Source organism: Phyllostomus discolor, chromosome 13 (genome assembly GCF_004126475.2).
Source record: "Phyllostomus discolor isolate MPI-MPIP mPhyDis1 chromosome 13, mPhyDis1.pri.v3, whole genome shotgun sequence".
Lineage (NCBI taxonomy): Eukaryota > Metazoa > Chordata > Mammalia > Chiroptera > Phyllostomidae > Phyllostomus > Phyllostomus discolor.
Genome location: NC_040915.2, coordinates 2,423,820 through 2,451,192, shown reverse-complemented (window position 1 = coordinate 2,451,192; position 27,373 = coordinate 2,423,820). Strand labels below are relative to the sequence as shown.

The 27,373-nt window shown below is 53.0% G+C and overlaps 1 protein-coding gene across 9 annotated transcripts in view; it reads left to right on the top strand.

Moving 5' to 3' along the window:
* Positions 1-26,513, top strand: part of LOC114510032 (transformation/transcription domain associated protein) — a 114,794-nt gene extending 88,281 nt beyond the window's left edge. For 7 of the 9 annotated variants that reach the window (XM_036013997.1, XM_036013993.1, XM_036013994.1 and 4 more), the window contains 14 exons: positions 3,013-3,208; positions 3,769-4,034; positions 4,639-4,739; positions 8,837-9,038; positions 10,345-10,509; positions 11,913-12,003; positions 13,266-13,465; positions 14,248-14,509; positions 15,918-16,143; positions 16,989-17,206; positions 18,469-18,653; positions 22,656-22,859; positions 22,951-23,145; positions 25,582-26,513. In XM_036013997.1, coding sequence (XP_035869890.1) covers positions 3,013-3,208; positions 3,769-4,034; positions 4,639-4,739; positions 8,837-9,038; positions 10,345-10,509; positions 11,913-12,003; positions 13,266-13,465; positions 14,248-14,509; positions 15,918-16,143; positions 16,989-17,206; positions 18,469-18,653; positions 22,656-22,859; positions 22,951-23,145; positions 25,582-25,866 — 2,796 coding nt within the window. In that variant the 3' untranslated portion in view covers positions 25,867-26,513. The remainder of the gene's footprint in view (positions 1-3,012; positions 3,209-3,768; positions 4,035-4,638; positions 4,740-8,836; positions 9,039-10,344; positions 10,510-11,912; positions 12,004-13,265; positions 13,466-14,247; positions 14,510-15,917; positions 16,144-16,988; positions 17,207-18,468; positions 18,654-22,655; positions 22,860-22,950; positions 23,146-25,581) is intronic. The other 2 variants (XM_036013995.1, XM_028528706.2) reach the window with 1 other exon arrangement.
* Positions 26,514-27,373: the final 860 nt, after the last annotated feature.

The window sequence follows — 27,373 nt, the reverse complement described above, 5'->3', positions numbered from 1 at the left end:
GACTTAGAGCCCACTCAGGAAAGTCATGCATGGGGCCTTTGTCAAAAACAGCCGGTGGCAGTTGTTTAACATCACAGCTGCCTGGTGCGGCAGTCCCCGCTGGGGCACGGAAGAGACTGGTCAAATGAAGGGAAGGTTAGGGAATAGATGTCCACAGAGATGTTGGAAAACTCTGTCCTAGAAACCTGGAAGGGTCATGGACCCATGCACATGCTCAGGAGACTTGAGAAGATCCTGAGCTTTCACCACTGGCTGACCTTGAGGCACTAGACCAGCAGGAAGTAAAGGCAGAGGCCGAGTTGAAAAACTGCTTGGTCACATGTGGAAAGCGTGTGCAGCGGGCACCCATGGCCTCTCTGCGGCGGCCGGTGGTCTTGTTGTTTCAGGTCTTGAAGGAAACCTCTGGCTGATTGTTAGCTGACCACCAAGCTAACCGAGCAGCAACTTCAGTGGTTACATTCTACAAATAACACGTACTTTATAGAATTAGTTCCAGAAAGTCACTAAGTAAATAGCAACAACTGAAAAAAAGAAGAAGGAAAACACCTTTACAAACCCCTAGACTGGAGGAGTTTGATTTGCAGAGTTGCCACATTGTAATATCTAAAATGTCTGGCTTTCAGCAATGCCAGGCATGAAAAGGAAGAGGCGAATGAGGCTCCTGTGAGGGTAAAGCCGTCAGCAGAGGCCACCCCTGAGGGGAGGCCCGTCGGTGGGCTCACTGTCCAGAAACTCTAAATCAGCATTGGCGGGTGAGGTGTTCATGGAGCTAAGGGCAACGTCTGTAAGGATCACAGGGGAGGGTGGGGGCGACACGCTCGCCAGCTAGAGGGTGTCACTGAAGAGATGGCTTTAAACAGTAGTCTGTGAGTGTGACCGAAGGTGGAAGCTCACTGGAGACGCCCCACAGTGGACCCAGCGGCCCGAGAAGAAGTTGGCGCACTTGAAGGCAGATGTTTCCCATCCGAAGAACAGAAAGAAGAGCTAATGAAGAAACATAGGCGGGGCCTCAGAGATACTGGATGTTGGCATTCACACCAGCATGCTCACAGTGGGGGTCCCAGAGGGAGTGGGGGCATGGAGGGATATTTGAAGAAGTCATGGGTGAAAACGGCCCAGATTTGGTAAAATTAAGAAACCAATTCATTCACAATAGGAGCAAAAGGAATAAAACACTTAGGAGTAAATTTAACTTTGCATTTCAAAGAACACCATTGAGAAAGTAGGACAGCCTACAGAAGGAGAAAACATGTTTGCAAACCGAGTAAAGGACTTTTATCCAGATGGGTAAAGAACTCTTGTAGGTAAACAAGGAAAGACAACTCAGTTTTAAAGTGGACAAAAGATTTGAATAAACATTTCTCTAAAGAATATATATGAATGATCTATATGCACATGGACAGATACTCAACATCTCTAGTCACGAGGGGAACGTGAACCAAAACTGCACTGAGATGCCGCTTCACACCCACTAGCCCTTGCCCATTGCTGGTGGGAATGCGAAGTAGTTCTCTCTCTTTGGGAACGGTCTGGTGGCTTCTCAAGATAGTAAATATGGAATTACCATGTGATTTCGCAGTTTTACCCCTCGGTGTAAGTCTAAGAGAAATTGAAACATGGCTACAAAAACTTACTTGTAAATGTTCAGAGCAGTAATATTCATAATGGCCCAAATGACCATCGGCTGATACGTGAAGAGATAAAATGTGGTACACCTGGGAAATGGGGTGTCACTCAACAATACAAAGGAATTAAATACTGATAGCACGTTGTGTCTGGAGTAAACCTTAAAAATAGACCGAGTGAGGATGCCAGACACAGAAGGGCACAGTGTTTTGACTCCATGCGTGTGAAATGCACTGAATAGGCCCGTCCAGAGAGATGGAAAGCACACGAGTGGTTGTCACCGTCTGGAGGAGGAAGAGTGGGGGGTGGCCCCCAATGAGTACAAGACTTCTTTTGGAAGTGATGTAAAGGTCCTGTAATTAGATAGTGGTGATTGATGGTTATGTGACTTGGAGAATATCGTAAGAATTGTTGAACTGTACACTTGAGGAGGTTTGATATTTTAATTATATCTCAGTAAAGCTGTTCAAAAGGAAATATCCCATTCTATTTTCAGTAAGCTTTGGGTGGGAGGGAGCATTAAAGGCTTTAGAAATGTACATGTAATGAACTAAACTTGAAATACAGGTAATTCAAGTAGGCAATTAAAATTAAGACCATACAGCAAGACACTGGGTACTAACCTAGGTGCTGTGTTTGGGAAGTTAAAAAAGAAAATTTCAGACATAGAGTCTGCCTGAAAGGAGCACCCAACCGGAGGGAGATGGCAATCTCTAAGAAGCAGACTGTGATGAAACAGTGATTAGAGGGAGACTGTGACTCAGTGCCGTGCAGGGAGAAGCCCCCATGGAGGGGGTGGGACCTAGCAGGCAGGGTTTGGGTGGGCTTGGACTCGTGGCCGGGGCCTTCCCCGTGAGAATGCGTGCCAGGAGGCTGGAGCAGCAACACGCCTGGGATCGGAAAGGTAGTGAACTAGACAGACTCGTCAGGGATGGGATTGAAAGTGTCTGTGCCAGCCCAGAGAGACCCTCAGAACCACGTTTTAGAATTGTTGGTGTGGCTGTGGGGTTTTAATGTTGGTGGAGGAAAGCCTGAGGTCAGGGCTAGGCTGCTGTCTTCTCAGATGGTGGACAGCCAGCTGTGGCTGGGAAAGAGTTGTTTGCGGGCTGCCCATTAGCAAGTTCTGACGTCCACCCCATTCTTCATTTCCTCTCCTGTCTCAGTGGCCATAGCTGAGGTTTTAAACTGGGGGCAGGGGGAGCGGCAGGATTGGGAGAGAGGTGCTGGAGGTGAAGGTGCTGGTAGTCTGTGAGTCAGACTCTTCCTTTCAGGATCGAACTGTGAGGTCCTCGCAGTACATCAGGTTCCTGACAGGTCTGGCTTGCTTGCATGCGTGGTCCTCGGTAGAAGGCTCACTGCAAAACCTCTCGTGTCTGTCTCTCTCAGGCCGCCCAGCAAATCATTGAGCTCCAGGAAGCCGCGCAGATAAATGCGGGATTGCAGCCGACCAACCTGGGGCGGAGCAACAGCCTGCATGACATGAAGACGGTGGTGAAGACCTGGAGGAACAGGCTGCCCATCGTGTCTGACGACCTGTCCCACTGGAGCAGTGTCTTCATGTGGCGGCAGCACCATTACCAGGGTACGCCCCCTGCGCTGGCAGGCGCCTGTCGTGTTCTCCAGACGCCTTCCTATTCTGGCTTTCTATCTCCGTTTTGTTTTGGCTTTTCTTTTACCATATGGGACATGGTGGTGGTGTGGCAAGGCAAAGGTGAAGGTGGTGAAAGATGGAAGGATTTCTTCTTGCCTGTTGTATTTTCCTAGCTCGAGTAGAAACATGGCTAGACACTGCTGGGTGCCCCAGGGGCCCAGGCCAGTGCGGCCGGAGCTCTGGGTTGTGGCTCTGTGTTTCGAAGCGCGCCTCCCACCCCCTCCCTCAAGAAGTGTGGCCTCCTCTATTTTTCTGGCCCCCTCTGCTCACACCCTTCATGGTTTAGTTAGCCAGGATGCTAACACTCAACTTGGTGTTCGTGCTTTTTATAGCTTCCTTTTGATATAAAATACAAGGAAAAATAAGGAGAGTTTATCACCGAGCTTTCCGTTTTCATAAGCTGTGTGTGTGTTCACTTTTTATTTAAGCCTTATTTCGGAGTACTTGGAAAACTTTGGCCCAGTCCAATAAGCCATTTCTCTGCCATCTAGCTATTGTGACGGCGTATGAAAACAGTTCTCAGCACGACCCAAGCTCTAACAACGCTATGCTCGGGGTGCACGCCTCCGCCTCGGCGATCATCCAGTACGGGAAAATCGCTCGGAAGCAAGGGCTGGTCAACGTGGCCCTGGACATCCTGAGTCGCATTCACACCATCCCCACCGTTCCCATTGTGGACTGCTTCCAGAAGATCCGGCAGCAGGTCAAATGCTACCTGCAGCTGGCGGGAGTCATGGGGAAGAATGAGTGCATGCAAGTAGGTGCTTGGGTCTGTGGAGGGGAGACGCACTGTGCATGCGGGAGCTCCTGGCTCAGATGATGGGGGGCGGGGCGGGGGCCCGGGCGGGGTGCTGTAGCACCTCCTGCAGATGCGGCCTCAGTCCTGCAGACGCGGCCTCAGTGGGGGCACAGTCCTTCCTAAATAAGAACGGGAAAGGTGCCCCCCTACCCCCCGAGTGTTTGAAATACATCATTTTATCGTCTCTGTTCTACCATATACTTGGTTAATGTGTTAAAGGAAAAAAATTAGGAACTGCAAAAGTGTGAAGGTGTTGCAAGGTAGATTTTTGGCTGTGTTCAGAGAAATGTTAATAAAAGCAGTGATTAGAAACTGATTAGACATATAAAGCTTGGAGAAAATAACACCCTTAAGGTGTCTAGGACTGAATTTGGCATTTAGTGATTCAGCCAAATACTTTTAGTCAGCAAATACTCAGGGTAGGCAAATCTGTTGTCAACCTAAAGTACATTTGTCAGTGACCTTTAGGACTTAATTTCCTCGATAAATATTTTAATGAAGTTATTATAATAATATTGTCTAGAAATTTCAAGAGTTTTTTCTACACATTTTTTTAAAACAGGGCCTTGAAGTTATAGAATCTACAAACTTGAAATACTTCACGAAAGAGATGACAGCGGAGTTTTACGCGCTGAAGGGAATGTTCTTGGCTCAGATCAACAAGTACGTGTGTTGCTGGGGGCGGGGGCCAGGGAGCAGCCTGTCAGGGCTCCTCGGTGGTTACTTACTACTGCAGCCATCGTGAAGGTCAGCTGGAAGCTGGTGTGGTTCAGTGAGCGTTGTCAGGTGGGGTATTTCTGTGTTGCACCTCTGCAGGGAGAGGGAACTTACAGCCGGTGGATAAGCCGGTAGGTTGGGTAGTACTTGAAAAGCTGTTTGAAAAGGAGCGGCTTGAGCACAGAACAGCTGGCGCTGGCGACGTGGATTCATTGCCCGTTCTCTCAGTGTGCTCAGCGTAGGAGCAGAGTTGGTCCCTTTTGTGGAGTGGAGTCGCACTTTGGGGCAGGGGCCGGTCGAGTGGCCTGCAGGCCAGACGCCCCTGGGGTCTGGGTTCCGTAGCGGGCGCATCAGAGCACGCCCACACCACCACACGTCTATGACTTGTACTCAGCGCAGCCAGGGTTGAGTCGTGACAGGAGTTGTGTGCCTGAGAAGCCTAAGCCAAGTTCTTAGTGGCCTGTTATAGAAAAGGGCGGCCACACCCCGTCCGAGAGAAAGGGCTGGCAGGCGAGATGCTGTAAGACACCAATGAGATGCGTGGTACCACCGGTCGCCATCTGCAGGGTTTTAAAGTCCACTTTCCACATTTTTAATTACAGGGCTGGCCTTCAAGCTTGTTTTTAAGAAAGGAAGTGATCTTGTCAAGATAAAAGGGATTTACCCTCTTAAAAATTTTTAAATTTATGTGACATAAAACACACCATTCGAAAGCGTGCTGTTCAGTGGGTTTTCGTATGTGCACAGTGTCAGATAGCCATCACCACTCGGTAATTCAAGAACATTTCCGTCATCCCCAGAAGCAGCCACACCCTGGCAGCATCACTTCCTGTTCTCCTTCCCTTTGTCCTTGGACGGCCACCAGTCTGCTCGCTGTCTCTGGTTCGTCTGTGTTCCACGTTTCCTGCCAATAGAACCGGACGCATGACCTTTGAATCTGGCTTCTCAGTGTAACGTTTTTAGGGTCATCCGTGCTGTAGCCTGTATCAGGGCTTCGTTCCTTCTCACACCCAGTGCTGCTCCGCAGTGTAGTCACGTTTTCCTTCTCACCCAGCAGTCGCTGGCCAGGTTGCTTCCACTCTCGGCTGTGACGAGCGAGGCTGCTGTGAGCGCTTGGCCCACGTGAGCCTGTGTGGGAGCATGGCCTTGGCTTTCTTGGCTCCGTATCAGTGCGTGGAGTGGAATTGCTGGGTCCCCTGAGGGTTCTTTGTCATTTTGAGAGACTGCTGGCTTTCTGCAGTAGGCGCTCCCTCCTGATCCCTGTGGGGCTGCTGGTGGGCCCCAGTGTCCCCACACTCCTGCCAGCACTTGCTGTCTCCCTCGTCCCCGTGAGTGTGAGGTGGCAGCTCACTGTGGTTTTGCTTTGTATTTTTCCAGTGGCTAAGGAAGTTTAGCATCTTTTAGGTGCTTTTGTGCCACTTACTCATTTTTTCTAAGGAAATACCTGTTCAGTTACTTTGCCCACTTTTAAATTGGGCTTTTGGACTTGTTGAATTCCAATTTTTACATGTCTGGGTGTGTTTCTTTCAGCTACATCACTTGAAAATATTTTCTCACACTCTGCAGGTGATCTTTCTGCTTTTTTATTAGTGTCCTTAATGTACAGAGTTTATCACTTTGAGGAGTCCCATTTATTTATTTGTTCTTTCATTGCTCGTGTGTTTGTTTTTCATGTCTAAGGCATCACTGCCTCACCGAAAGTCGTGTGCATTTACTCCTGTTGTTTCTCCACCGTTCCTTCCTGTGGCTGGTGGGCGAGCATTGTGCTGTCCCAGCACCACGCACTGGGGAGACTGTTCATCACCCACTGAACGGCCTCCACTCTGAGTTGGCAACGTGGCTGGACTCTGGACACTCCGCTCTGCACGCCCGTGTGTCCTCACGCTGCTGTCACTCCGCCCCGACGGGGAGTGGGGAAGCGCGCTGCAACTTTGTCCTTCTTCATGACTGTTTGGGCTTTTTGGGTCCTTTGCATTTCCACGTGGATTTTAGCTTTCTTATTTCTGCAGAAAAAGGCCGTTGGAATTGTGACAGAGATCGCACTGAATCTGTTGATTGACTGGGGATGTGTTGCCATGGTAACAGCGCCACGCCTTTAATCTGCAGGATTCGTGTGTTTAGGTCATCTTCAGTTTCCTGTAACAGCACTTTATGGTTTTCATTATCCAGGTTTTGCATTTCTTATGTTAATTCTACTCTTAAATATTTTATTCCTTTTGTTGTTATACGTTGTTTTTTAAATTTTATTTTCAGACTCTCCATCACATCATCTCTAAGGTATAGAAATACAACTGGGTTTTAAATACTGATTTTTCAACTTTGCTGTATTTGTTTGCTATAGTAGTTCTTTTGTGAATTCTTCAGGGTTTTCTGTGTATTAGATTGTGGAATCTGCAAGTAGAGATAGTTTGTATGTTCCTTTCAATCTGCATGCCTGATTGCTCTAGTTAAGAATTCTAGCACGAAGTTGAAGTGGAAGTGCCGACAACAGGCAGGCATGCTTGCCTTGGACCTGATCTGAGAGGAAAACCTCAGGCATTGGTTGTCGTGTGTGTGTTAGCTGTGGGTTCTCATGTGACCTTTATTGTGTTGAGGTAGTTTTCTCTGTTCCTAGTTCGCTGAGTGTTTTTACCATGGAAATGTGTTAGATTTTGTCAGATGTTTTTTCTTCATCAGCCGAGATGTGTTTTTCTTTCATTCTGCTGACATGATGCGGTATGTGGATTGATTCTCCTGGGTTGAGCCACTCCTTGCAATGCTGGGCTGAGTCCCACCGAGTCACCATATGCAGCCCTTTGCATACGCCACTGGCTTTGGTTTGCTAAGACTCTGTCGAGGAGGTTCGCATCTGTACTCATAAGGGATGTGGGTGCACAATTCTCTCTGACGTCTTGTACATTCTCAGTGCGTTACTAACATGGTGCGACCGCCATGGAAAGCAGTCTGGCAGCTCCCCAGAAAACTGACCGTAGGGTTATCATACGACCCAGCAGCTCCACTCTTTGGTGTGTACCCCCAGAATTGAGATGGATGTTCACTTAGGCACTCATTGACAGTGGTCAGAAAGAATGTCGAAGCAGCTGAAATGAATGGGTGAACAAGGCATGGCAGATACAGGTAGTGGAATGGTACTCAGTCACAGAAAGGGTTAAAGCACTCATACGTGCCACACGTGGGGGAAGCTGACTCTGTGCCAAGTGAAATGCCAAACACACACAAACTCGTGTGACGTGTGATCCGCTCACCGGGAGACAGGCAGGTGGGCAGACACCCAGAGATGGCTGGCAGACTGGTGGCCATGAGGGATCGTGGGTGGTGGGGAAGGACTGCTTTGTGGCCAGAAAGTTCGTTTGTTTTTTTTTCCATACGATGGCTCTAGTAGTGCTTAGAATCTGGCCAAGTAGTGCTTCAGAATCTGAAGTCTTTTAACTTCATTTGAAACAATTTTGTTAGATTCTGTTGTGACCGCTCTTGTAACAGCGTGCATCTTAAAAAGCTTATCAAAATTGGTGAGTTTTTGGGGTAGCCAATTTAATATTAAAGATGAAAGAAAACGTGACATTTTCGGCCTTTTATGCTTTATTTCAAGAAAGGCAAAAACACAACTGAAACACAAAAAAGACTTGTGCAGTTGTGTGGAGAAGGTGCTGTGACTGATTGAGTCAAAGTGGTTTGCGAAGTTTCACGCTGGAGATTTCTCACTGGACAGTGCTCTACAGTAGGGTAGGCCAGTCGATAGTGATCAATCTGGGACATTAACTGAGATCAGTCACCATTATACCAAGGAGGAGATAGCCGACATACTCAAAATATCCAAATCAATAAAGTTACTGGTGAAAATGAAAAATGTGTCTTTTATCTCACAGAAAAATTTAAATGGACTTCTGGCCCACCCCATTAGGTGGGGGTGGTAAGTAGTGGCACGACTTACGTGAACATACCAAAGGCCACTGAGTTGTGGCTTGCTTTAAAACGATTGATTCTGTGTATGTGAGGTTCGCCCAAGAGGAGAACCCAGTTAAGGCTTCCGTTTGCGTCCCCAGGTCTGAGGAAGCGAACAAGGCCTTCTCCGCAGCCGTGCAGATGCACGACGTGCTGGTGAAAGCATGGGCCATGTGGGGCGACTACCTGGAGAACATCTTCGTCAAGGAGCGGCAGCTGCATCTTGGAGTGTCTGCCATCACCTGCTACCTGCACGCGTGCCGGCATCAGAACGAGAGCAAATCGAGGAAGTACTTAGCCAAGGTGAGGCCGAGAGAGTTAGCTTTGACCACAGATTACCCAGTGGCCTTCAGGTGTGGACAATAGCTTAGCTGTCCCACACTTGTGCCGGGCGAGAGGCTTGTTTCATGCCTTCAGTCTTCATTCTCATCAGTCTTTGAAGTTGAGAGTTAACGCTGAGGAAACTGAGGCCTGGACATACTCAGGGTGCCAGGACTTTGAAGCAGCAAAACTGAGCCTGGAGTCTGGGTCTTAGGTCTCAAGTCCAACATTCTCTGTGGGATGAACATATCAAAAGGCCACTGAGTTGTGGCTCACTTTAAAACGGTTGATTCTGTGTATGTGAAGTTTGCCTGAGAGGAGAACCCAGTTAAGGCTTCGGTTTGCGTCCCCAGGTCTGAGGGCACCCTGGACAGGGGTTCCTTCGGAGTGGTGAGGGTCTGCAAGGAGGACGTGCATGCTAGATACCTGATAGATTCTGATCTCTCATCTGCATGGCCAGTGCGCGTGGCCCTAGAACCTGTTGGCTCCAGCTGCAGGTCGTGGTGCACCCCAGGATCTCGGCACACACCGCAGGGTGGGGTTGTGGTCTCTGGCATTCTTGACCTGTGTTGCTGTGGTAGCGCTGGGCTCAGGACTGGCAGTTGGATGAGTGCCTGCTGCTTGGCTTGGTCTTCCTCCAGTGTTGCTCTGGCCTGTGCCTGCCATGGAACAAATACCACCCAGAATGAGTTCTTGCAGAAAACTTAAGAATAAAGTGTTCTTTACTGTTTTGTCCAATTCAAGATTTGGACATTTTTAGAACTCCTTGATGTGATCCCAAAGTTTGGAATGTACACCATCAGCACATAGTGGTTACAGCCGACTGTGAAACAAACCAGCTGGCATAACGGAGAAACTACCTAAGTATCTGACTCCAAATCTGCTGTTTTAGACGTCATTGTTTCTGCCATCCTGGGCTACCAGGCTGCCGGCCTGTGGCTGACCTGATGCTTGGGTGGCTCCCCAAGGTCTGCAGCCAGAGGCGTCGTGTCCTGGAGGGGCACGAGGTGACTCGGGGGGGTGGGCAGCCTGGGCCGGCTACCCGTTGTCTACTTAGGGCTGCTGATCACACTGATTAGGTCAGCTGGCAATTGGCAGTTCAGCTAAATCTAGAAAAAAAACTTTATTCAGGTGTTTGGTTTTATTTATGTGTTCAGTTGAGCTATATTGTTGGCCCTTTCATAGACGTGTTTCCCGGTAAAACTACATGGCATTTCAGTGTGGGGAGGAAGTCACTGGAAGGCCTCAGGATTTTCATTTAACTCCAGAATCGTCCCTTTTCTCTCAGGTGCTGTGGCTCTTGAGTTTCGACGACGACAAGAACACTCTGGCGGACGCGGTGGACAAGTACTGCATCGGCGTGCCGCCCATCCAGTGGCTGGCCTGGATCCCCCAGCTGCTCACCTGCCTGGTCGGCTCCGAGGGGAAGCTGCTCCTGAACCTCATTAGCCAGGTCGGTGTGACAAGGTGTCTGCGTTCACAGAAAGTCACGTCTTCCTTTCACCTTCTTCTTTCCAGAAAGAAAAGGCACGTGTTCAAAGTGTGGAGGATAGGTCAGAGAGACGGGAACATGTACACATTTAGAGACCACTTCATATAAGGCATGGTGACATGTGATTGAAGAATGTATCAGGGCTGAGGTGAAGTAATCTACTGTAGTGTTACAGTATTAAAATGGAGCTTCCTTGCTTGAACGTGTTGCCACATGAGATGCAAGTAAAGCGAACAGGCTGTTAAAACATAAACGCACTAGAGTGTACCTGGGGCAGGAGTCACAGCGAAAGGTGGGTGTGCTCTCCATTCTGGGTGGGCTTCAGAGCTTCCCTCCAGAGCGAGGCTCACCCGCGACAGTGGAGGTGGCTGCCCTTGGCAGAGGTGACGGTTGTGAGCACTGGGGTTGGGGACAGGTGTCGGCAGGCAGCTTTCAGGACCATTCTTGGGGAGTGGTTCCAGAATGTTCCTCTCCTAAGAAAGGAGTGGGGTCAGAGGAAGGACCCAAACAGTAGCTGAGAGACACTTCAGTCTGGGACACATGCAGTGCCTTTGTGCTCCTTTTATGGAATTATAGTCATGTAACCTTTTATAAATGAGGCGCGTTGGCACCAGGTGCGCTTCTCTCTGTGGGTTTACTCGACTTTTTACACTTAGTGCGTCATCTGCGTTGTACCTAGAGATGGTTTTATCTTTTTCCCTAAGAGGAGATAGCTGTGTTTCTGCATACTGGCCTTGTTTGGGATGTAGATTCAGTGTATTTATTTGTGTTGTCACTCACTGAACATCTGAATGTACATTAGCCATCCACCCTGTGGCCTGTGCCATAGTGTGGTAACACCCCCTTGGCTTTTTGGAAGGAGCCCTGCACCCCAGTTTGGTGAAGCTGGGTTTTCTCACTGTAACCTGCAAACACTTCTCCCCTTGCTGTGGTTATGCATTGTCAAGTTATTCACCAGTGGGCCGTCCCACAGTTCCCAGTGAGCTGTGCCAGATGCAAGGCTGGAATTGTGTCTTCCTGTTTGCCTGCGTGAGGTCCCGGGCCGTGGGCACTTTGCCCCCCTGGGATTTGCTCAGCCACGTGACAGGGTGGTTTCTGTGTCGCTGATGTCCCCAGGCAGAACCGCTGAGATGTAGGTGCTGTGTAGGTCTCGCTTGGATCTTTAAAAGCTGCACTGGATGTTTTACTGGCCATTTAACCTGTTAAACCGGGCGTTAGATTGGGGCGCAGCACTAGCTAGCTTCCTTGGCCCGAGTGCAGATGGCGGCCCATTCCTGGTTCATGTCAGTTGCTTTGGTACGAACTGACTTGGTGCAGAAGCACAGTGGGGGGCAGGCTTTTCATTGCTCTGTGTCTCTGAGCAGGTCGGACGAGTGTACCCCCAGGCAGTCTACTTCCCCATCCGGACCCTGTACCTGACCCTGAAGATAGAGCAGCGGGAACGCTACAAGAGCGGTACGTCTTGGCCAGGCTGGGAGGGCTTGTTCCACGGGCCACCCGTCCATCTGCTGTGGACACACGCCGCCCCACAGCTGGCTGACTTCCTTGGGGGGGCTGGTCTTTCTTCAGCTGAGTCTTCAGCCCCGAGAGGGTGGCTGGGGACCAGAAGACAGAGCCTGATCTCTTGAGTAAACTTCATGGTTCTCCTTTGCCACTGTGTGATTGGATGTCCGTTTATCCGAGTGATTTGTCCCATAAGTAGAAATCACTTAGGGAGTTGTTAACTATAGATAATTACAAATGACTTGCCTTGTTAGTTATAAGTACATTCTGGTAAGCGGTATAAGTGTTTATTACTATATTTATGTTATTTAGGTTATAAGGATTAGCTTCAGCTGTCAGATGGATCAGTATAGAAATCTGTCTTACCAGATGTCAAATTTACTCAAAATATAATATTTTAAGTCTATGTTAAGTACTAGTATGTAAAGAAATAACTCCCTTAACGGGTTCAGCTGCCCGCTAAGCACGGCACTTTGTGAACACGTAAAGGACTGTGTCGGACGGTTCAGTGCACAGACGTCAGTGCCACACGCCCAGGCTGTCTGCGCAGGTGCTCGTGCGGCCAGCGGAGCCCTGCCTGCCCTGCGCTGGGCGGGTTAGGAGCCGGCACAGCACTTGTCGCCTCTGGCCCCCTAGGCTCCCCGGGGGGATTCATGTTTTGGTCATTTGAAAGTTAAAACTTCATTGAATGAGCTGAAGCTAGAAAAATGGGGTTCAGGGGGTTTAATATCATTTTTCCTATAGCAAGTGACCATACTTTTCAGAAAACATTTTACACCTGTGATTTGGCTTTGCTAGCTGAAAAATGTAGACTTGCTTGTTAAATACTTTTAGGTTCTCTGAGCTACACTATGAGGAATGTGTTGCCAAGCACTTTTTCTAGACGTTTAAAAAATGTTCCTGCGCTAGGGTCAAGTTGAAAAAGAGAGCGCAGCGAGCACTCGTGTAGCCTTTCCCGGTTCCCTGTCAGCACAGACGCATCCCACCGAACCCAGGCAGCCGGCTGCAGACACTCAGAACCCCTGTGCCTGAGTCCCCCTGCCCCACCTCCTAAGAACCAGGCCTTCTCCCAGGCAGGCCTGGGAAACGGTCTTGTGGTGTGTTAGCGCACCGGCAGGAACCAGCGTTCCTTTGGCCGGTGGGTCCTCTAGAGCACCAAGCTCTAGCCTCGGTCGGTTTTGCGCTGACATTGGCGTTGTGTGTGTTGCTCTCAGATTCTGGACAGCAGCAGCCAAGTTCAGTGGGTAACCAGTCCCATTCTGCATCAGATCCAGGGCCCATAAGAGCAACAGCCCCCATGTGGCGCTGCAGCCGAATCATGCACATGCAGCGGGAACTGCACCCCACCCTTCTGTCTTCCCTGGAAGGCATCGTCGACCAGATGGTCTGGTTCCGAGAGAACTGGCACGAAGAGGTATTGGGGCATAATCTTGAGAGTGTCGTTCCGTACGCTTTTGTGGCCGTGTGGTCTTCATGCAGCTGCCTGGTCCTTTCATAAGTTTGTGGTCGAGCTGAGCAATGGGACAGGCAAGGAGTGAATGTCCGCACACCAGTGCGGCCTTCAGAATTTGAAGTGGGAGGTTTCCAAAGAGGATGAAATTGAGAAGACCATTCCTGCCCTTAAAGTGCTTGCTTCGCTCGCTTGCATGAGCTCAGTCACTTCCACTGCACAAGCTGACCAGGCGGCGACAGTGGGTGTGGGCAGGAGCGGGGGTGGCGGCTGACCTTGGTAGCCCCCCAGCGCAGGAGTTAGTTCTTCAGTGGTCTTCTCAGCCGCAGGGCCACACCCATACTGGTTTGTATCTGAGTTGACGATGAAAGAGTCAGCCTTTGTTGCTCCGATACTTACTCCTCAGTGGGCCCGAGGCCCCCATGTTGTCACACTGCTCTTGTGTGTACTCACGCAGACCTGCGGCCGTGGCCGGAAGCCTCTCTGTGAGGCTTTCCTGGGGTCAGCCAGCAGGGGGGTTGCACGTGGCTGAGGAAGTGGGGTTGTGTCCTTTCTAACGTTCAGGGCACTCGCTCCACAGTGCCAGGAAACAGCTCACGGCGTGCAGCACACACGGAGCCTGCCCTCCTGGTGCTCCGGACGCTGCCCTGGTGGTGGCGGGGCTGTACTGGCCAGAGGCTTTGGGGCAGGTGCACTGCTGGAATCATGTGCTTGTATGTGAATTGTGTTTGGTCCCTTCCTGCCAGGTGCTCAGGCAGCTCCAGCAGGGCCTGGCAAAGTGCTACTCCGTTGCGTTTGAGAAAAGTGGAGCGGTGTCCGATGCCAAAATCACCCCCCACACGCTGAACTTTGTCAAGAAGCTGGTGAGCACGTTCGGGGTCGGCCTGGAGAATGTGTCCAACGTCTCCACCATGTTCTCCAGCGCGGCCTCTGAGTCGCTGGCCCGGCGGGCGCAGGCCACTGCACAGGACCCTGTCTTCCAGAAGCTGAAGGGCCAGTTCACCACCGGTGAGTCTGCCTCCGTGCCTCCCACGGCAGGGAGGGGGCCTCGCCAGTTTCCTCGGGCTTTCTCATGTGGCGACTGTAGAGAAATGGATACTGAGTGGTGCACAAAGCCACTCCGAAAAGGACATCTACTGTGTGACGTGTGTTTATGGGATATGTGTGAAACAGCACGCTAACCAGAGATGGAGAGTGGATCAGTGGTGGCCAGGCGGCCAGGGGGGAGGATGAGGTGGGAGTGGCTCCAAGGGGCTCCGCAGGGAGCCGGGGGATGGACAGGAGGGCGCCTTGGTGGGGGTGCTGGTCACACCGAGAACAGGCTTGTGCTGGGACAGCTACACCTTCCTTGGTGCCTCCTGTGTCGGTGTGATCGGGCCTTCACTGGTTTCTGGTTCCACCTTCACCTTGGTGACCCCTCCACTGTTTGCTATGCCTTTAGCTGCCTTCCAGCCTACAGCAGCCCGGGGCAAGGGGGAGGTGGGAGGAGGCCGTCTTTGCAAAGTTGGTGGGAGGCTCTGCCCCCAGCAAAGCAGTGAGAAGCGGACAGGAGCCTGCCCTGGCCTGGCCCACTTGAGCTGACTCGGGGTGGGGAGAGCGCAGGGCAGCCCTCGGAAGGTGTGGGAGGGGGCCTGGCCCCGCTGCCCTCGGCTGGTGTCAGCAGCTCCCTGTGCTGCGTCATGGGGCTGGCCGTCTCGCTTGGCCTCAGGATAATCGGTCCTTGTCAGCATGAGGACAGTGTCCCTCGTGGCTCCCACAAATCCCTGTCTCAGACAGAAGTTGTTGGGCTTTTCCTGACCTTTGGGCTCCAGCAAGTTAGGGGGATGAGAATCAGGTCCACCATTGGTGTTCTTCTGGGTAGGCATTGAAGGTTTTTTAAAGGACTTACTTTTGATAAACTCTGAGAACTGCATCGACTGGAGTGCTTTAAATGCTTGGTGAAAGTACACGTTTGCCATTTTTGTCATTTTGATCACTTGCCCTAATTTCTTCTGATGAAGCTGATTTACAATTTTGTCTTCTGGACAGTTTCTCCTTCCGCTTTGCCGGATTGTTGTGCGGGCTCTCACACAGGGCCTCAGTTCCCAGGGTAGCGCCTGCTCTCAGAGGTGCCCTCTGTGCGTGGCTGAGGGGCTCCCGGGGTCTCTGCACCATTCCTGAAGAGGGCAGGCTGTGGTGGGAGTGAGGGTCCAGGTTGGCGGCCGTCTTTGGCCCTGGGAGAGCTGCCACACCAGGACTTCGCTCTGTCCTTCAGGCCCAGCTGACACGTTGAAGACCAGGAGGGATTCTGGGGCGTGGTGCTGGACTGGGTAGACACAGGCCTGTTCCAGCTGGGAGGTGCTTGTGCAGTGATTTTGGGGGTGAACTAGAAATAGCCCTGATAACTAAAAATGTTTATTCATATTTTATTTTGAAGATTTTGACTTCAGTGTTCCAGGATCCATGAAGCTTCATAATCTTATTTCTAAATTGAAAAAGTGGATCAAAATTCTGGAGGCCAAAACCAAGCAACTTCCAAAGTTCTTCCTCATAGAAGAGAAGTGTCGGTTTCTGAGCAATTTCTCGGCACAGACAGCAGAGGTGGAAATCCCGGGGGAGTTTCTGATGCCGAAGCCAACACACTATTATATCAAGATTGCTCGGTGAGTGAGCCCGGCCTGGCCCCGCCACCGACCCGCTCCCTGCAGACAGGCAGCGCCTACGGGTAGCTCTGCGCATGTCAGAGAGCACGGGGCTGCCCCAGGAGTTGAGTGGCGGGGCCCTGAAGGGTCTGGTCTGACTGGTGGGTTAAATGTCTTGTTTGAGTCAAGTTTGTATTTGTTTCCAAAGGACTTTTTCTGATGGCCCACAGAAACTTGACAAAATCAAGTTTCCTGGTCTTTCTTTATACGCACAGCACAGTATTCGGGCAGATTCAGATGGTTGTAGGTGTAGTGGAGTGTGTCGCATCTCGTTGGGAGTGTGAAGAGGGCCGGGAAGAGGCTACCTTGTCCAGCAGTCAGGTGTCTGGGTTTCTTTCTCTCAGGTGCAGAACTGTGTTTTCCCACAGTCCCGGTTTCATTTCCCTTGCCGCAGACCTGACCTGGCTCCTGGCCGGGTTCCTCCCTGACCTTTGTCAGTGGTCGAGGAGGTGAGGGTGAGGGCGGGCCCGTCCATCCCCATGCTGGCTCCTCGGGGTGCCTGTGGGGGCCAGGAGGGACTGTCCTGGGCCCTCCCAGCCCTGCTGCCGCAGTGCTCAGTGCAGGGCTGGTGCCCCATGAGGCTCCTGGGGTTAGGCCCTAGGGCGAATCTTTTGAAAACTCCATTTCATCTTCTGCCTTTTGTTTTTCCTTTGCTGTGGTTTTTCTCTCCTATTGTGATGTAATTGCACGATCTGTAAACCGAGTCAGGGCAGGGGTGGGTGTGAATGACCGCCAGTCCGGGGAGACCTCTGCCTCCTGTTCAGAGAAGAGGAGCAGGCTGGAGACAGGCTGTGCTTGTGCTGCAGGTTTATGCCCCGGGTGGAGATTGTGCAGAAGCACAACACCGCCGCCAGGAGGCTGTACATCCGTGGGCACAACGGCAAGATCTACCCGTACCTGGTCATGAACGACGCCTGCCTGACGGAGTCGCGCAGGGAGGAGCGTGTGCTGCAGCTGCTGCGCCTGCTCAACCCCTGTCTGGAGAAGAGGAAGGAGACGACGAAGCGGCACTTGTTTTTCACAGGTGGGAGGCCGCACTGGTGGGCATCTAGTGGTGCATATTAGCTGTGAGGGCTTCACGTGTCCTGTCCATCAGCCCCGAGCAGGCACCGAGCTGCACCGGGTAGGGAAGGCCTCGCAAGGAGGACCGGCCCCTGCCCGACCTGTAGGCTTCTCACTGCAGGGTTGGTGCTCTGATGGGTCTCTGGAAAAGGAGGCACTGTGCCTGGGCCTGCTGTCCCCCAGAGCCCTCCCCTACCCTGGGCTCTGGCGGAACCCAGACTGAATGGAGGCTTTGTCCCTGGTCCGTAACCAGTGCACCTCAGTGTGCGGGGAGGCCTCTGGACTCCTGGACCCCACATGGCCGCATGTGGGCACTGCCCGAGCTCGCCTTCAGGTAGTGAAACACAAGCCTCGGGCAAGTCGGGGTCCTGGAAAGGCCACAGGGGTCATGGGTGGGTGGCAGCCAGCACCACCCAGGTGAGGGCTTCCCGTAGCTGAGTTGTCCCTGGCGATTCGTGAGGGACCTGTGTCTGTCCATAACGGGAATAGATGAGACCTGTCATCCCACCCAGAGAAGAAAACCATTGGTAAAGAATTTCAGTGTTAAATTTCTGTGTTTAGGAGCCATCACAGTGCATTCTCTAGTCGCATGTGGGGCTTTCTTAAATTCAGTCTCGCCAGAACAAGACGTCGACAGAAAGCTGTGTGCGTTTTAACGTGTGTGATGCGATCTCTAGTGTTGGTCCCAGCCATGGATAGTAGATGGTTCTTTCCTTCTTCCAAAGCTACACACTCGTACAGACCACCCAGTGGCAGTCCACGTGTGCGTGCGTGCCCTGGAGCCCTTGTGAATTCCCTCACTGTTGGAAGCCTGGCAGCATGCCAGCAGCTATGGTTTGCCTGGCCCTCGACCGAATGCACTGTGTGCAGGGCACCAGAGCTTCTGCGTGCGCCTGCTGACAGTCTGGGCAGGTGGTCCCGGCTGCTGCTGCCCTGTGCAGCAGCACCTGCATGGTGGGCGGTCTCTGTGTCCTTTTTTAAGATTCCTGCTAAAGAATTTCTGTCTAGCTGTGTCTAAGCACGGTGATGGCAGCTCGGGCTCCATCCCCGGCGCTTGGAGCTCCACGCCAGCTGTGCTGCCTCAGCATGCAGAGTGTGACCAGAGTTCTTCCGGCTTTGGCCCATCCCGCTGCCTCTGCTCCCAGGACACACCTGAGGCCGAGGCGAGTGCCGACCCCGGCTCTTCTCTCAGCCGCCCTGTTTCTCTTGCTCCTCTCTCCTCAGTCCCGAGAGTCGTGGCAGTGTCCCCACAGATGCGCCTCGTGGAAGACAACCCCTCGTCTCTCTCCCTTGTGGAGATCTACAAGCAGCGCTGTGCCAAGAAGGGCATCGAGCACGACAACCCCATCTCCCGGTACTACGACAGACTGGCCACCGTGCAGGCACGAGGGACGCAGGCCAGCCACCAGGTGCAAAATCAGGACAGGCAGGGTCCCAGCTGCAGCCCGAGGCCTCAGCCGCCTCTGCAGTGGTGCCTCTGTCACGGGTGCTCAGGAAACGTGTGTGTGTGTGTGTGAGGGGGGAGAAGTTTCACCTTGGATTGTGAGATGGTAGAAATGATGTGATCGTGGACTTGGTGAAGGGACATTTGCTGCAGATCAGTTGTTCTAACAGGAAAAAGAGGTAAGTGTTAACCTTGGAGAGGTTCCCAATTCTTTACCTGCCCTTACAAAACAATCCAGAAACTAGAACTTTAAACATTACTTCCTGGCAAACTCCCTGGCAGCCACACCTGGTCCACTTGATGTAAAGCTGTTTGTCTGCTCGGTGCTCTGGGCACTGGGCGTGTGGCCTGTGCTGCTGTGTTTTGTAAACCGCAGAGGTTGACCACTGAAGCTGGGGCCTGGCTGTCTGGGTCCCACAGACTCTGCCCGCACCCATTGCAGGGACAGAGCTCTCTCCTCACCTGCGAGTCCTGGCCTGTGGTGGACAGCAGGGCAGGTTTGGGCTCGAGATGAGAAGGGCTTGTGTGGGACCATGGGCATCACCGTGGGGCAGCTGCCCCGGCTTGGTCCCCGGAGGCCGCAGGGGCCCTTGTTGTGCTGCCTGGGAGGGCCTCTCGGGTCCTGGGAGTGACACCACAGGGCTGGAAGCGGCGGCCTTACCTCCATCCCCCGGGGAGCTCATTTCGGTCCGTCTGGGTTCCGAAGGACTGGACTCTGTGGCAGTGCTCTGTGTAGGCCGAGCCCAGGTGGTTCAGGCCATGGGTCCGGTGCAGCCTCCACCTTGGTGCTGGCAGGGCCAGTGGGGTCCCTCTGTCTGGCTGGCTTCTGGGGACAGCTCATCCACCTCCCTTGGAAATCCATGTCAAGTCCTCATTGGGGCCCAAGTCACTCTGGACCACAGGAAGTTTTGAGGTGTTTGTGGGAGATGGATGGATGGTGTGTGCTTGAGGCTACACTCACCTTTGACAGTGTGGGGCCCTCGACCTCTGTTTGCACATGCGTGCCCCGTCAGAGCTCCTGTCCTTCTGCGAACAGCACATCTGACGGACGCTCTCTGGACGAGTGCAGTGCTGGGTCGTGTTGGGCCCGCGAGAGGCAGCCAGCCAGCAACTCGAAGCAGCCCCAGCTTCACCTCTGTGTGCCCCAGTTTGCTGCATTATTAACTCTCCTCCTTTGTTCTTTATGTTTTTACAACACTTTTATTAAGATATAATTCCTATGCCATGGAATTCCTTCACTTTTAAAATGTACAGTTCTGTGGGTACAGAATGCCCACAGCTGTGTGGTCATCACCACTGTCTGTACCACATTTCGTCAGCCCCATAGAAACCTCACACCCACCTGTTGTCACCCTGTTCCTCTCTGTCCCCCGCCCCTGGCAGCCACAGTCTTTTTGTCCCTGCATGTGCTTGTTTTGGACACACCATGTGAATGGAATCAGGCAGTAGTTGGTGTTGGCGGCTGGCTTCTTAGCTTACCCAGGGCTCGTTCATTTGGTAGCATGAGTCAGCAGTTTGTGCCTTCCTGTTGCTAAGTAGTGTTCCTCTGCATGCACATTGCACATTTAAACTGCCCGTCCATTAGTCAATGGACTTTTGGGTCATCTGTGCTTTTCCGGTAGGACAGTGGATGCTGCTGGGCACATCTGTGTGTGTGCTTCTGTGTGGACGTGCATTTTCACTTTGCTTGGACGCGTAGGTAGGAGTAGACCTGCTGGGTGGATGGTGGCTCTGCCGTGTGTAAGGTTTGATGAACTGCCTGTTTCCCGAAGTGGCCGCTGCGGATGCGGGTGCTGAGTTCCCACGTTCTTGTCCATGCTTACTGTCGCCTGCCTTTCTCACTGTGGCTCTCCCAGTGGGTGTGAAGAGCTGGCTCCTTCTGTTCGTGAGCAGTAATGCTGCGCGTCTTTTCATTTACTAGCTGGCTATTTGCATATTTTCTTTGGAGGAAAGTCTATTCAAGGCCTTTGCTCATTTTTAAGGTGGGTGATTTGTTTTTTTATTGCTGATTTTAAGAATGCTTTGTATGTTCTGGGTATAAGTAATTGATACAAGTAACTCTTGTCTTTTCTGAGTATTGGCTATCTTTTCCTGATTGTTTGCGTGTAATAATTTTGTTGACAACTGAACATTTTAAATTATGTAATTATTTAAAACAATTATTAAGTAATATAATTATTAACTAACACAATTATTTAAAAGCATCTAGAAGGCAGACCCTCCTCCCCCTGGGTTTGTTGTCATTGCTGGTTTTGTCAGGTGCAGCCATCAAGGCCGCCTTTCTGGTACAAGCTGTTTGATGGAGGTGGTCTCAGGTGCCTTGAACCAGTGAGTCTCCTACTTTTTCTGAGGGCCCACGCATGCGCACGTCTGTGCGTGTGTCTCATGGCACACCTTCAGCACGGTCCGGGGGTGTGCTGCTGCCTGGCCTTCACTTCCCGCTTGTGCAGGTCTCAGGGTCCACCAGGAGTGAGCGCACAGGGGCTGCCCAGGGTGTCCCATGAGCGTGGGCATGGCCATCTAGGCTCCCAGGACCTTTTCACAGCCCCCTGTCCTCTTGCTCCCCAGCTCTTCCTCTGGTCTGGCTGCCTCTGGGCACCGCAACTGGCATTGGGGCCTCTGCACCCTCTGTGCAAAACAGTCATTACAAATTGTTTTCAGCAATTGCCGCAAACAGGCTGTTCCTCACTGAGTGAGCCCTGCGTGCACTTGAAGACTAGCCTGATGGGGGACTTTTTTTCAGGAAACTGCCTGACAGGTCCGGTTGGGCATCCCCTGGGACTGAGGCTTTCTCTGGGATCACAGACCCATTCTGCTAACTGCTTCGCCTGCTAGTTCCTGCAGCTGTACCGCATCCAAGGCTGTTCTGGAGCTGTGGACAAGGGTGGGATACGTGACTAAAGTACCACAAAGCTTGCCCTGACCAGGTGGCTGGTGGGTTGGAGCACTGTCCCATAACCAGAAGGTTGTGGGTTTGATCCCTGGTCAGAGCGCATACAGGGGACAGTCGATCGCTGTTTCCCTTTCTCTCAAATCAATAAAACATATCCTTGGTGGGAACTTAAAAATAATAAAAATAAAATGCTGCAGACTTCATTGCTTTCACCAAGATCCACCTTTATTTTATTGACTAAGAGATGCTTGGAGTATTGTAAGCTTTGGTTTGATGTCTAGAGTTTAGGAAAAGATTGTGTGATTTTTGCCAGTGTTCTGATTGCTTTTACAAAGGAGTAGATTTTGAAAGTCCACACTCTGCTCTCCCAGAGTCGCTCCTTTGCATTTCACAGATGAGGACACGAGCAGGACGGGGATGTGGGCCAATGGGCTGCATGGCGCCTGGTGGCCTGGGGCTTGCACTCCGGTGGCCGCACAGAGAACGCAGCAGGGCTCAGCCCAGAGCAGACCTGTACTGGTCTGTCCAGCGGGACCTGAGTTACTCGGTGAACCTCTCACTGGGGCCGACGCTCAGCTGGTGATGTTTCAGATCGTCTCGTGAGCGTTCCGGCACAGGGTCCAGTTTGGAGTTCAGTGTGGCGTTTGCTCTGATGGCAGGCTGCCCCCTTCATTGCATGGAATTTCGTAAGTCTTTGTTACGAGGTGGTGGTGTTGGTTTCTGACCATTCTTTTGTTCATTTTGTTAACTGGCCTGGCGTGTTCTGTGGTTAGTAAGTTGTCATGTGCAGGTGTTTGTGTGAACATTTGGTGAGACTAATGTCACATTTAGTCATGAACGAAGGCTTCTGTGGAGGCAGCTCTGTTGTCACCTGGAGCAGGAGATGCGGACCCTGGAGGGAAACCGAGCGCTCTGTGTGTCCTGAGCCCGGTCCAAGGACACTGTGTGCGTGTTTGTCAGCACAAGGAGCTTTGCTGGTGCCGTGTGAGACGTTAGTTTGAGAGTTTCTGTTTGAAGGGAAAAAATGGAGCGTTAGGTGGAGCATTAGAATCTTGGCGTGATACACCATTTCAGGTCCTGCGAGACATCCTCAAGGAGGTGCAGAGCAATATGGTGCCCCGCAGCATGCTGAAGGAGTGGGCCCTGCACACCTTCCCCAACGCCACCGACTACTGGACCTTCCGGAAGATGTTCACCATCCAGCTCGCACTGATCGGCTTTGCGGAGTTCGTCTTGCATTTAAATAGACTCAACCCTGAGATGCTGCAGATCGCTCAGGTAATGTGGGTGCGAGCAGGTCGACTCTCTCCGTGAGGACATGCCTGCGTTCTCTGTGTAAGTCGCTGACACATCCCCTCCCGACGTTTAGGACACCGGCAAACTGAACGTTGCCTACTTCCGGTTTGATATAAACGACGCGACTGGAGACTTGGATGCCAACCGTCCCGTCCCTTTTCGCCTCACCCCCAACATTTCCGAGTTTCTGACCACCATCGGTGTCTCGGGCCCCTTGACTGCCTCCATGATTGCGGTCGCCCGGTGCTTCGCTCAGCCAAACTTCAAGGTAGGCTGTGGGGTTGTCGGCCAAAAGCCGGGCTGGGGTGGCCTCACGGGAAGTGCGCTCGATGAGGGTGGGCTTCTGTGCAGCTAAGGTGTCTTGTCTTGGGTGTCAGGCGTGTTCGAGGTGCTCAGGAGCCTGCTTACAAGGGGAACCAGCAGCCTTCACTGGGCTTCTCCCCGAGTGCCAGCATGGTGTGTCCGTGGGGTGCGCTGTACTGCACAGCGCCTTCTCTCTGTCACTCTACAAACCCCGCTGCTCCAGATGGCAGGAGGGGCCTGCAGGGTGGTGCCATCTCGCTTGAGCTGTGGTGACGGGCACACGGATGAGGCTGCGAGCTGGCAGCACGCCCTCGGCCACACTCGTGGGGTTTCCGTTTCGTTCGTTCATTTCGTTCTTTAGATTCTGTGTATAAGAGAAACCTTGTGGTATTTGTTTTTCTGTCACTTATTTTGCTTAGCATACTGCTTTCTAGGTCCATCCATGCTGTTGCAAATGGCAAGATTTCCTCCTTTTTTGCGATGGTCTGTTGCACATGTGACCTACAGCTTTTTATCTGCTTGTCTGTCCATGGGCACTTAGGCTGCTTCCACATCTTGGTTGTAACAAATAATGCTGCAGTGAACATAGGGGTGCATACATCTTTTTGAATTAGTGCTTTGGATTTCTTTGGGTAAATACCCAGAAGTGGAATTGCTGGATCCCGTGGTAGATCTGTTTTGATCTTTTGAGGAACCTCCACACTGTTTTCCACGGTGGCTGCACCAGTCTGCCTTCCCACCAGCAGTGCAGGAGGGTTCCCCTTTCTCCACGTCCTTGCCAGCACCTGTTGTTTGCTGGCTTACTGGCTCTCCTCAGTTTAAAGGCCTGTTACAGCTTGGGGTGACGCCATGCATTACTCATTGCGTACACTGTGCTGGTGCAGATGGGAAGGAGTTGGGCCTTCTCCATGCGCTGGGCCAGATTTCTCCACAGCCTGACTGTGGTGAATGCCTTCACATTCAGCTAAAATGTAGACCATTCCATGTGGGAATCTCCTCTAAAAAAACACACTGTCAGCACCTGGTAACAGAAGTGAAGCCCTTCACGTGTCATGTGAAGTCACTTTGGAACAGTCCTGGCGCCTGAGATGAAGGCGCTCAGCGGTCTTTGAGGCCACGGTGGGTTGTTGCTGGGTGGCCTAGTCCCTGAAGATGCTCGAGATCTGTAGTCAGTCTGCCTCCTGAGTGACCCTGCCGTGTCTACCAGCGTCCTCCTCCCGCCCTGGTTCCCCGCCCTGCCCCTGCCAGGCTCCCTGGGGCACTTGCTTCCTGTCCTGCAGAAGCAGCCCCCAACCCCCACCTCCTGCTCCCTCCCAGGAGGACAAGGTGCCTGGCTTCCTGACCCTGGCAGCAGCAGCCTCTGGCCCCGCCCTCTCTGCTCCCTGTGCGTTCAGCTCAGGGTCCCTGGGTGGTCGGTCGTCCTGCAGCCTCTGACCTCACTTGCCCGCTAAAAGCCCAGCCCTCGACTCTTTGTGGCTCGTAGGAGACAGGCAAGTGCAGGAGCCCCCACCACAGTGTCTGGCACTGTGAGAATAGAATGCCAGACGGTGTGGCGCGTGCATGCCTGTGTCTTCAGTCTGTGCCCTGGGACTTGCCCCCTTTGTGGCCTCCAGCTCTGCATCCCCGCCCTCAGTGGCACTCTCGTTAGCCTCTTTATGAGGAACAGCCGGTGGGGGGCCGCCCCTCGGGCCCTGCTCCCCAGCATCAGGAGGGGGTCTTGGCGGTGTCCTGCTCTGGACTCTTACATTCGCTCTGTCTTTAGCCTTCACATGTTTTGAGGAGAGAGGCTCTGTGAGTCTGCCCTGTACATGGAAGGGGAAGCCTCGGCACTGAAGGCAGAGCAGGTCGGAAGGGGTGGGGCGAGGGCTCTCCTGGGCCACCAGCGCCCCCAAGTGGGCTCGCACGGCTCAGGCCTCTGTGTGCGTCCCTTGTCCCAAGACACTTGCCTTGTCGCATGCACCTGCGTGGCACCTTGGGTCCTTCCTGTTTGTCCTGTGACCTCCTCACAGACCCCTGAGACCCCTCCAGCCCCCCCTCACCTGCTCTCCCCTGCCGTACCCACTGCCGCTTCCTGCAGTTCAGGTTGTGTCTCCTGTGCTCTGTCTACTCTTAGCTGCAGGCCCTCGTGGGCGCAAGGGGGTATGGGCCGAGCAGAGGGGCAGACAGGCTGGCCCGGGGAGCAGCATGCGGCGGCAGGTCCATGTGTCCCACCATGGAAGACCAGACAAGAAGCTGGGGCTCGACGCTGAGGCGTGGTGGCTGCGGCTCCCTGTGGAGGAGGCTTTGCCCGAGCAGTTTCCCCCGCGCACACGGGGAGGGGGGCCTGGGCTGCCTCTCCCTGGGCAGCCGCCCCTGGCCCTTCCTGCTTGAACACGGACTCTTCCGTTCTCCCCTCACACAGGTGGACGGCATCCTGAAAACCGTGCTTCGGGACGAGATCATCGCTTGGCACAAGAAAACGCAGGAAGACACCTCCTCGCCGCTCTCGGCTGCCGGGCAGCCGGAGAACATGGATGGCCAGCAGCTGGTCTCCCTGGTGCAGAAGGCCGTCACGGCCATCATGACCCGCCTGCACAACCTCGCCCAGTTCGAAGGCGGCGAGAGCAAAGTGAACACCCTAGTGGCCGCCGCCAACAGCCTGGACAACCTGTGCCGCATGGACCCGGCCTGGCACCCCTGGCTGTGACACGGCTGCCCCCCTGCCCTACCCACTCCCGGAATGTGAAGGGCACCTCCTGGGCTCCCCGCTCCGGGCTCCCAGCTGGCGCCTCCCCTGGGTCACGTGATCCGGAAGTCCTGGTGCCGGCACTTTGCTGGCCCTGCACTTGGGAAGGAGGGTGGTTCAGCCGGGAGGGCTGAACTGTGGGGAGGCGGCTCCAAACGCCAGCACAGATACCACTCTAGGTTTTTAAAATAACCTCTCAGGAAGGCAGGCCCCGCCTCGGCTCCTGTGTGGGTCCCCGTCCCTCCCTCTGGGTGAGCAAGCAGCCGGCCTGCGGGGACGGTTCCTGGTGTCATTTGTAAGGCGCAGCAGCAACCCCTCGCAGGACCTCCGTGACGACTGCGCGGAAACCCGCCTGGTCAGAGAGGGGACCTGGGGAGCGAACCTCGCTGGTCTGGCCGGAGCACACACCCCTGTGCTGCGCGAATCAGCGCTGGGCGGCCCCTCGGCCTCTGACAGGCCTCCGGGCAACACTGTCCCTGTGCCGTCGGGCGGATCCCGCCGGAGAGCCCGTGGGGGCTCGAGCTTCTTACCGGCCGGCTCTCTGAATGTCTTCTAGACGTTTACTATCATTGTACCCCCAAATCACCTCTTCCTTCCTAATTTAAAAAGAACAACAGAAGTTTGTCTGTTAACTCCAGTCTGTGTTCACATTTTTATACATATGAGTATTGAGAATGTTCTATCTAAATTTGTACAGTGTGATTTTTTTAGAATAAATATTTTATAAAAGGATGCATTGTCCGTTCTGTGTTAAAACGCCTGCTTCTCTGAGGTGTTTCCTCTGCTTGCAGGGATTGGGCAGCCCCTGGCCTGTGTGGGCCATGCCATGGTGACGCCTTCATCCTGCCTGGAGCTCGGGTCTGAGCCAGGTGGTTTGTGACCATGACTCGCAGGCTGGTCGGCCTTTGGTGGCGTGAAAGCGGGCCCAGGAATCTGGTTCCTCTCGGCTTTGTTTCCACATGTCAGGGACATTGCACTGTAACCTGTGTGTGTGGATAACCTGTGTGTGCATGTAGCCTGCGTGTGCAGATGGGAGGTGGCTGGGCACGCAGCAGCTCCATGTGGCTGGAGGCCTCCAGCGCCCCCTGCAGGGCTGTGTCCCTGGTTTGGAGCATCCATACCTCAGCTCCACCAGCTCTTGTTCTTCCTCTGGTGTCCTAGCACCTGAGGGAGGGAGTGGACAACACAGAGCCACTGTCCTGGGGGATGTGGGAGGGACAGTCCCCTTGGGCAGTCTGTAATGTCCCAGGATGAGAGACCATGAAGCAAGACAGAGAGGGCTGTCTCTCTCTGTGGGCTGGTGATGGCTACTTGATTTCTAAGAACAGTTTTGAGTTTAAAAGGACTGTCCCCGCTGGGAAGGGCTGCCTCAGGAGGACAGTCTTAATACAACATGGGCCGGTTGGTAAGGCCCCTTCGGGGTTAGGGCTCTGGCTCTCTCGGGCCCTGGACTCCCTCAGGCTGTGTT